This window comes from Phyllostomus hastatus, unplaced genomic scaffold (assembly GCF_019186645.2).
Source record: "Phyllostomus hastatus isolate PE091 unplaced genomic scaffold, TTU_PhHast_1.1 phas_contig_150, whole genome shotgun sequence".
Classification (NCBI taxonomy): Eukaryota; Metazoa; Chordata; class Mammalia; order Chiroptera; family Phyllostomidae; genus Phyllostomus; species Phyllostomus hastatus.
In genome coordinates, this window is record NW_025333611.1 from 169,312 (window position 1) to 178,779 (window position 9,468).

A 9,468-nucleotide genomic window follows, 5' to 3' on the forward strand; every position below is an offset into this window, starting at 1 on the left:
AAAGCATCTTTCACACAATGTGTCCGTGGGAAGGCGAGTCTGCTCGCTTCTCCGACGCGCCGAGGCCAGGAGTCCTCCCCGCCCCATGTGTTCGACTGTGCGGGGGAAGTGCGGTCGCTCTGTCTCTCTGGAAGCAAACAATGCCGGGCGAACAGTCTCCATTCACTTCGTTTTTCCCACCTTCCCGCCTACAATGGTGCCTGGCACACAGTAGGTGCTCCATACCTGATTGTCGCGCTGTGCGCGATGCCTGAGACCAGAGGCTGTTTCTGAGTCAGCCCCTGCCTTCCCTCTGGGTACCAGCGTGCAGTGGGCACCCCTGGGGGAGGGCCCTGCCCGCAGGGAAGGCACCGCCTGCCAGGAGAGGCAGTTCGGCGCCAAGGGTCCTCTGGCAGAAGCGGGGTCTCCCTCTCAGGTCAGCGTGGGGTCCGCCAGCGAAGTCGCCGAGGTCCCGTGTGTCGTGAGCCAGGGGCAGGGCACCTGAAGACCCAGACCAAACCCCGTCCGTGTCGAGTTGGGGGCTCCACAGAGACTCCAGCTCTGAGCGGAGGAGCAGGCCTCAGCCGCAGGGGCGGGCGGAGAGCAGAAGGGAGGAACGCACACGCTGCGGCCGAGGCCCCGGCGAGGGGCTCGCGGGCCCGGGCGCCCCGCCGTGAGCGCGTCAGCGTGCTCTGAATCCTGGCGACGCCGAGTGCGGCAGCCCCCGGGAACAGCACGTGTGCGGACGTCCTGCTTTGTTTCGTCTGCAGTGGGAGAGGCTGAGGCGCACAGACCTCTCTGCAGGGCTGGGCGGCTCCCACACGCACACGCCGTCGTGGGACCGCCGCCCAGATCAGGACCGGGGCTCCTCCAGCGCCAGGGGGCCGGCCCCTGCGCCTCACAGACGGCCCCTCCCCCCAGCGCCCCCCCCGGGTGGGGCAACCGCGGCTGAGGCCAGGAGGAGACGTTCCGCCTTTGAAACTCCCGTCGATAAAATCGTAGGGAGTTCCCTTTGTGTCTGGCTCCCGTCCTCCTGCTCCCTCTGTGTTGTCTCCGCTCTCTCCGCTCCCTTTGTTTCTCCGCGGGTGGTCAGACCCGCCCGCGGCGCTGTGAGTGGGGCTCGGCGTCGGAGCGGGTCAGTGCTCGCGTCCGCCTCCCGCCCGTGGTGAGGTCAAGGACAGGGAGGACTTCCGTCTTCTCCCTGCCGCGTCCTCTGCGCCTGGACCCCGGCACACGGCACTCGGCAGGCCCTTCCCGTGTGGGCGCGTGAACAGGGAGGGCCGGTGGGTGGTGGGCCAGTGGGTGGAAGGGCGGAGGGATGGCAGTGGACGGGGCTGGACGGGGGGGGGGGGGGGGGTATGCAGATGGACGGACGATTGGAGAGGGAGGGAGGAGGGCCGTGACCCGGACCTCGAGCGTCTCAGGTGCTCCTCCGAGGGCGGCGGCCCCTCCCCCGACAGGCAGCGGCTGCCGAGCTGCAGTGAGCCTGACCGGCGCGCCCCCGGCTGGGCCTCTCCTAGAAGGATCTTCCGTAGCCGTTCGCCCCGCACGCGTCGGGACCATCCCACGGCGGCGGCTCTGAACCACCCCTCTGAGCCACGGTCCTCATACAAACGTGGGACTTTCTGCAGGGAAATGAGGGAGGTGCTGGGCACAGCGTCGGCCTTGAGTTTGGTGCCACGGCCTGACCGGTGGGTTCCAGCCACTGCGTGGACCAACGCACACGTTTCAGGGGAAGTCGGTGGGACCGGCTTCCAGGCGCAGGCCGGGGCTCCCCCTGGGGCGGGCTCGGCTGCCCACACAGGGTCGGTGCGCCTCTCTGCGAGTGCCGACCGCACTCCGACAGGAAAGTCACAGAGCTTACAGAGCCGGCGTCTGCCCAGACGGGCCGGAGGCACTTCTGTCCGGGACCCTCCTGGAGTGGCCATGGCTCCCACCCCGTCGTGGGCACATTTCCGGGCGCCACCCCGAGACTGTGACCTAGCGGCACCTACTGGGGGCTCCCGGGGGACGGGGGGTCGGCAGCGGCGCTCAGAGAAGGCGGTGGGCCTGGGGGACGGGGCCCTGAGGCCTGAGATGTAGCAGGAGCTTCGGGACCCGTGTCCCTCCTCTCCTCGCACTTTGGCCTTTGGCCTGAGCCCCTGGGCTCTGGAGGGGCCGCACCTCTGTGGGGCCGTGCCCGCCCTCCCCGGAGCACCTGTGCTCCCACCTGTGCCTGTCCCTCCGTGACGCAGAGCCCGGAATTCTTTGAAGCCCCAGCGCCCCCCTCGCTCAGGGTCTGGACCCGAGGTGGGGCAAGAACCAGCTGTCTGAGTCTCTGGGACCCAGCAGGAGGGGGCAGAGGGGTGGACGGCCAGCTGGTGTTTTGAAAAGGTGCAGGCCGGCGGCCCCCGAGGGGGGCAGGGCACAGGCCCGCAGCCAAGCCTCCCCCCGCCCCGAGCCCCGCGGGCTACGGGCCTCTCTCCCACACTCACCCTCCCAGGTCCGGACCACCCTGGTGCCCACCAGACCTGCCTGCCCGACAGCTGCCGGGGTGGGGCGAGGGGCTTTCGGAGGACTGGCCCTGGGCCCGACCCCTCCCCCCAGAAGAGCCCTCAGCACCCCCGCCAGCCCACCCCCTGTCAGGGCTACAACATCTTCCCCAGCAGGCCCCTCAGAGAGCGCAGGCAGCAAAGCACCGCTTGGGATATCAAGGTTTTCTGAAGATCAAAACAGGAAAAATGAAAAGAAAGGTATTTTGGAAACATCTAATGGGCCAACTAATTAAGTGTCTGATTGCTAACAAGCCCCCTCGCCCAAGAAGGGGGAGCCTGCCCTCCGTGGGAGGCGGACAGACGGCCCCTCAGCAGACAGACGGACTGGAACACGCCACGAGGAGCGACCCTGCCTCGCACGGGGGCCGCGAGCAGAGCGACGGGGGCCGCAGAGCCCCCGGGAGAGAGCGTTTGCAGACCGCACGGCGGACGGCGGGCCCCTGTGGCGAGCGGCCTCCCTCGGCCCGGCGACGGAAACCACGCAGCCTGTCAGGAAACAGGCCGAGGCTTCGCGCGTCCAATCCAGCGGGGCTGGGTAAATCAGGCGAGGGAGGGTCAGGTGTGACCCCGTCATTTTAAGGGGAGACCAGGCCCGGGAGGGCGAGGGGGCGACGCCCAGGAGAGCCGGCACCAGGGGAAGCACCCCAGGCCCTGGAAAGGGCCGTGTGTGGGCATGAGGGAGGGGCGCAGCCCCCTGGTCTGGTGCTCCAGGACCCTGTGACCCCAGGAGCGGCTGGAGGCTGGGCGGCACCTCGGGCCTCCCTCCTCCCTGCCTGGATCCGGTCCACCTGGGCGCTGGGGCGGGGGCGCCGGGCCCCCAGAGACTAATGCGTGTGCTTGCACCGACCCAGGCTCAAAGGAGGCCCAGCCCCGGGAGGTGGTCCGGGGGAGGCCAGTCGTGCTCACCTGGAGACGCCGCTGCCGGAGACCCCGCTAACCCCCTGCGGGCAATTGGGGGCCCCGATCGGGTGTCGGAGCACTCAGGAGGCTTTCCTAGGGCCCGGCCTGCTCTCCGGACCTTTGAAGGCCCGACCAAGGTGCTTTCAGAGCTGCCCCCTCGGCTAAGTGCAGAGAAAGGGGAGAAGGCGCCGCCACCCTCCCCGCCACCCACCCCAGCGATTATCGAGGATTAGCCTCGCTGCCCAGCTGGCTCCTCGCAGGCCCTGACCCTGTGCGCGGCCTCGCCCGCCCAGGGAGGCCCGCCCTCCAGGCCCTCCAGGGCCCCTGTCCCCGAGTACCCCCACCCCCACCCCCAGCAAGCCAGTCCCCCCGCTCCCCCGGAGCTGGGGTGCGAGCCGCACACAGCCCCTGGCGTCAGACGAGACGCAGAGGGTGTCCCTTCCCACGGGGCCTGCTCCCAGGCTTGGCGGAGCCTGGTCTGCGGCCCCCGTCTGTCTGCAGGGAGAGCCAGCCCCGCCCCAGGAGGGTCGAGGGCGGGGGAGCTGTGGGTGCCTCCACCACAGCCCCCACCCCCTGCCCCCCAGGAGCCCAGATGCCTCCTCGTATTTCTAGAGCCTGTGGAGGCCTCCAGGGCCGGCATTTCTGGCAGGATGCTCTGGTGCAGGTGAGGCGAAACGCACCCACAGGCCCAAGGGCCAGGCTCGGCTCGGTCCACGTTGCTCCAAGCCCTCGGCCCACTCCAGTGCCTAAGCCCACCCTGCTCAGCCGGGGAAAGGAAGGGGCAGGACAGGGGCCGGGCCCCAGACAGACAGACAGACAGACAGCAGCAGGGGACCCACCTGTGCAGAGGCCAGAGCCTCCCCGGAGACCCCAGGCCCTCGGAGCTCCCACGGGACAGCCCTGGGCACCGAGCGCTGTCAGCCCCGCTTCTGGGTGCCAGGACGGGGGTGGGGGTCACCTTATGACCCTGAGCCTGCTGTGTGTGTGAGTGCGTGTCCCTGTGTGCCCTGCATGTGTGTGTGCCGGGCAGCAGGGGCGACCTTTGTCCTCCGTCCGCCTGCCTGTCAGCCCCTCAGCTGGCTGTGCCCGCAGCCCGGCCTCAGGAAGTGGGAAAACAGCCTGAGCTCCCGGGTGTCGGCCAGGGCGCCCGGCGGGACTGCTGGGGCTGCCCACTTGAGAGCCCCTGCAGCGTCAGCTCTGCAGGGCCCAGGGGCACCGTCTGGGCGGCGGTGGGTCGAGGTGACGCCAGGGGAACGAAGACCCAGGGATTTTAAAGGGCTTTTCCCGGGGATCTAAGCTTCTGCAGGATCCGATCTCCCCCAGGCCCGTAGCATTCGACCCGGGCTGGGCCGGTCATCGACCCCCCTTTTCTGGACCAGCTGGGCACCAGCAGGGAGGTACTTAAACCTCCGTGGGACACACACCAGGCCTGACCGGCTGTGTTCCCCAAAACCACACGCCAAAGCCTGACCCCAGGCGCCAGGTCAGGAGGCGAGCAGGCTGGGAGGGGGAGCCTCAGGGAGCCCACTGTCCACTCTCGGCCCCGGGAAGACACGCCCAGGCCGTCCATGCCACCAGCACCCACTGAGCGCCGACTGGGCGCCAGCGGCTGTGCCAGGCGCCGGAGCACTGAGGGCCACGCTCCTCGCCTCCAGGCAGGGCCCCCAGCCCGTGCCCTGGCTGCGAGGGGCGAGGAGCGGCTGGGGGAGAGCCAGAGGGTCTGGGCGGAGCGCAGGGTGCGAGTCCCAGCCTGGGTGGTCCCCACCCGTGACTGTGGGCAGTCGCTCGCACTCTCGCTTTTCCCATCTGTGCAGTGGGGGAGCTGGTCACGGCAGCCTCGCCGGCGCCGGGAGAGGGCCGGCGGGAAGACGGGAGCCTCAGCGACGCCGGCAGAGTCCCTCCCTCCGGGTCCTGGGCCTCGCGCCCCCATCCCACCCTCAGTCCTCGGGCTGAGGGGGGGGGGCAGGGGCCCGCCCCTCCCAGAAGTGCCGGGAGAACAGAGAAGGGACCTGGCAGGAAAGAAGCTGACCCAGCGGTTTCCATGACAACAGCGGTGCAAAGCCCTGTCCACGCTCTATGACCACAGGGGCCAAAGTGCAGTCCGGGCCACACAGGCACCGTGGCTGTGAGTCCAGAGGTTGGGGGGAGGTGGGCAGAAGTCCTGAGGGAACCCGTGCCCCCTGGAATGAGGGGCCCCGTGCTGAGGTGCCGCGTTTCCTGGGTGCCGGCTCCAAGCACAGCTCCCTCTCCCGTCACCTGCCCCCTTCCCCAGGTGAGAAAACCAAGCGCAGAGAGGTCACCCACTCACCGAGGTCACACGGCAGTGTGCAGTGACGGCAGCCTGCTGGGTCCACGGGGCTGTCGAGGCGGCCAGAGCTGCAAGCGGATGGACCAGGACTCCGTGGCGGGAACCGGCTGACCACTGGGGCAGCCGACACCCAGGACAGAACTGGGGGTCCCAGGAAGTCACCAGCCAGCTCCTCGGAGTGGAACTGTGTCCCCCAAAAGGGATCTGTTGGCATCCTCGCCCCTGTTCCTCAGCACGTGACCTTGTTTGGAGGTAGTGTCTTTGCAGAGGTCCTCAGAGTGAGAGGAGGTCCCTGGGTGGACCCTGGTCCAGGCAACGGACACACCGCCCTCCCACAGGGACGCCGCGTGAAGCTGGGCGTGCAGACACCGCCGAGAGCTGAGAGGCCGGCGCTGCCCCCGGGTCTTTGGGTCCGGCCTCAGCACTGCGAGATGCGAGTGTCTGTGAGCCAGTCGCGTCTCAGCCCCGGGAGGCTCTGGGCTGCTGTCTGGATGCTCGGCAGGTACACACCTGAGCTCTCACCTGGGAAGGGAGCGGGCAAGGAGGTCCGAGGGGGCTTCAACCCTGCAGAGCTGCGGTGACGGCCAGACTGGGCCCGTGGGTGTCAGCAGGGACCCACCAGGCACCCACCAGACCTCCAGGGCCTCTGCCGGGAGCGCAGAGCGGAGCAGGTACCGTCTCGTGTCAGCCTGGTGGACACGGCTCCCAGCCCCGGGCTCACCCAGGCCCCTGGCAGCACCCAGGCCTCACCGGCAGGCCTATCCTGGGGGCTGCTGGGCAGATGAGGGGCAGTGCTCACAGGCCGACTCAGCGCAGCCCGAGTGGGGGCCGGCGGGGCTCCCGGCCAGGTCTTCGGGCACCGAGTCCGACGCCCTCCCCTATGACGTCGTTTCCAGCAGCTCAGGGCTCCGACCAGGACAGCACCTCCGCAAGCAGGTGAGGCGGGGAGGCGGGCCGCGGCCTTGCCAGCGGAGGTCTGGGCTCGGTGCCTCTGCTCAGCCTCCCCGCTGGGGCCTCCCCACCCCCACGCCTGGGCCGCCGTTCTCCCCGAGTTCAGTGGGGCAGATGCGATCGGTGTCCTCGTGGACCCCACCACCCACCTTCCTGAGTGAGGGGCTCGGTGATGCGCCCCCAGCCCCTGAGCGCTCCGGGACGGGGAGGTGGCGCGGCGGGAGGCACCTGCTCAGGCCCCATCGTGCGGACGGGACCCAAGAGACAGGCCGACCTTTGCAGGAAGAGGGTGACTGAGTCCAGCCTGTCACCGTCCACGGGCCGCGAGCTGGGGAGAGTGGACGCCACGTTGGCACTGTCCCGGGCCCCGCAAGGCCGGCACCAGGCCCGCAAACGTCAGCAGTGAGTGCTGTGGCGGGAGACGGCGGCTCCTGGGGCCCAGAGCCCGGCAGGCAGGGCAGTCTGGTCCCCGTGCGTCCGCTGCGACCGCGGCCTCGTTGCCGGCCGCGTGCCGTCCTGCTTCTTGTTTCCTGCTCTGCGGGAGCCCCCTTCCTGCTCCCGGGCTGCGCGTCACGCACTTGGCAGTGGTGGCTCCCCAGGCGGGTCCGGGGCCCCGGCGTCCCGTGGGGAGTGGCCGTCGGGGGCCGCCTGCCTCTGAGTCCGTGCGTGCGGGGCGCCCGGCACGGTCTCCTCGGGGCCACGTGCAGGATTAAACGCAGACGCAGACATGAGAGCCAGCTGCGCTCTCTTACAGCCCAAACACGGAGGAAGCTTGCGAACACGTAAAACAAGGCTATTCTCACGATATTTTTGAGGCTATCGTTATTTTTTTCTTCTTTTTTAGAGATTTTATTTTATTTTTAGAGAGAGGGGAAGGGAGGCAGAACGAGAGGGAGAGAAAGGCTAAATGGTTGCCTCTCACACGCCCCCAACTGGGGACCTGGCCTGCAGCTCAGGCCTGCGCCCCGGCCAGGGATGGAACTGGCGACCTTTCAGTCTGTCCGCTGAGCCACCCCAGCCAGGGCCGGTCCCTTTTCTTTAAAGCCCGGGTTTCCAGCCCGAGGCGGGCGGGCCTCGTGTGGCCCAGGATGGCTATGGATGCAGCCCAACACAAAATCGTAAATTTGGGTAAAACGGTTTTTTTTTGCTCATCTGTTTTCGTTAGTGTCTACGTATTTAATGTGAGGCCCAAGACAGCTCTGCCCTTCCAGTGTGGCCTGGAGACTCCGGAAGGCCGGCCCCCCACTCTGAAGTGCCGCGTGTGGGGGCACGTGCCGGGTGTGCTGTTGCTGGGGCTGCCCTGCTGAGGGCTGGGCACCCGCGTCTCACACCCGTCTCCGGGGCGGGGGGGGCAGTCCCAGCTCTGCCCCCGGCTCTGGGGCGGCTGTGGCCCTGGGCTGCGGGCCTCTCTGCCCCTCGGCCGCCCGCGCTCTTGGCAGGGAGGCCTCGCTGGTGTCTCCTGCCCGCCCGCCCGCCCGCGGCCCCGGGAGGTTGAGGGGTCACCCACCCCAGCAGCTTGGAGAGCAGGGTGTTTTTCTGGAATCCCATCCCAACTGGCCCGAGGCAACGCCGGTTTGTCCAGGGAACCCTTGGCTCCAGCCACCTGGAGCTTTGCCCCTCTGCAGAGCCGAGTCCAGGCCCGAGGGGCAGCCAGGAGTGAGCAGGCGGGAGCTCCACCAGGCTCGGGGCCGGGCCCCGCTTCTCTGGGGAGTAAGTGCACCTCCCTCGGACGGGGCCCCTGCGCGGGGTGGCGTGTGGTGGGAGGGACCCACCGGGTCCCTGTCCCCTTCCCCTGCGGCCAGGTCCAGCCCCCAGGTGTCTGGTCACAGGAACCGCCTCTCCTCCCCTCCAAGCGGGGGCGTCCGCCAGCCCAGCAGGGAGACCCCGACTGCCCTCGGAACCCGGCCGTCCACCGGCACCCCTGGGACCAGGCTGTGCAGCTCTGGGGACCATCAGTACTCTGCTAGAAGAGGGGTGGGGGTCCCCGGGAAAAGACCCCAAATCCAGCCCCGTGGGAACCCTGTGGCTGCAGGGCTGTGGCCGCCAGGGTCAGCCTCCCTCTGTGCGGGCCTCTGGTTCTCCCTGCACTAATAATTCTCAGACGGTTCGGCCTCGGGACCCCTCTAACTCTTAAGAACCAGTGAGGACCCCAAACCGCTCTCGCTGGTTCTGCTTCATCGCCTCCTGTGGTGGAAATGACAACTGAGAACGGTTTCTGTGCTCACAGATGTGTAACCAACCCACTACATGCTCACGCAGAGGACCTAAGTTCTCCAACAACCACTGTTTCCTACACAAGGGAGCGGCCCCAGCTGGTGCGGCTCAGTGGACTGAGCACCGGCCTGTGAACCAAAGGGTCACCGGTTTGAGTCCCAGTCAGGGCACGTGCCTGGGTTGCAGACCAGGTCCCCAGGAGGGGGCGCGTGAGAGGCAACCACGCACTGATGTCTCTCTCTCTCCTTCCCCCTCTAAAATTACAATAAAATAAACAAAACCTTTGAGAAAGGAAGTGCCCGCCCAGGAAGGGCAGTGTGCGAGTCACTAGTTCCAGCTTTGGCACCACCTGCGGCCCATGGCTGCCAGGCCGGGGGGGCCGGCCGTTCCGCGGGGGCATGCAGGTGAGAGGTGGCTCGGAGCCAGGCTCCCCCTCGGAGCTGGTGGCTGCTCCTGTTTCCATCACCGGCTGTCAGCCCAACGGATCTGACTCAGGTTCCTAACCCCGGGGTGGGGTGGGGGGCGTGCATGGGGGGACAGTGGCCTCTCTTTTCTCTGACTGAGACCCCCCTCGCTTGGACA

The 9,468-nt window shown here is 68.2% G+C and overlaps 1 protein-coding gene across 3 annotated transcripts; it reads left to right on the forward strand.

The window, feature by feature from the left end:
• Positions 1-4,513: 4,513 nt before the first annotated feature.
• On the forward strand, positions 4,514-9,108 carry LOC123805946 (basic salivary proline-rich protein 4-like). Of its 3 annotated transcripts, none has more exons than XR_006783398.1 (4): positions 4,514-4,896; positions 5,228-5,538; positions 5,686-6,657; positions 8,900-9,108. XR_006783398.1 is itself a non-coding variant. In XM_045818845.1 (3 exons), the coding sequence occupies exons 1-3, from the start codon at positions 6,503-6,505 to the stop codon at positions 8,761-8,763; spliced, it is 741 nt and encodes a 246-aa protein (XP_045674801.1). In that variant the 5' UTR covers positions 6,246-6,502; the 3' UTR covers positions 8,764-9,108. The 3 variants fall into 3 exon arrangements, 1 of the variants encoding a protein (XP_045674801.1); XR_006783399.1 differs by having other exon boundaries at positions 5,686-6,223; XM_045818845.1 differs by lacking the exons at positions 4,514-4,896; positions 5,228-5,538 and adding an exon at positions 6,955-7,074 and having other exon boundaries at positions 6,246-6,657; positions 8,298-9,108.
• The last annotated feature ends 360 nt before the right edge of the window (positions 9,109-9,468 follow it).

Excerpts from the sequence above, each read along its gene's own strand:
- LOC123805946 (XM_045818845.1), top strand. The coding sequence starts at position 6,503 with ATGAGGGGCAGTGCTCACAGGCCGACTCAGCGCAGCCCGAGTGGGGGC. Across the intron at positions 6,658-6,954 it reads GACAGCACCTCCGCAAGCAG|GAAGAGGGTGACTGAGTCCA; the intron begins GTGAGGCGGGGA and ends CGACCTTTGCAG. Across the intron at positions 7,075-8,297 it reads CAGGCCCGCAAACGTCAGCA|AGCCGAGTCCAGGCCCGAGG; the intron begins GTGAGTGCTGTG and ends GCCCCTCTGCAG.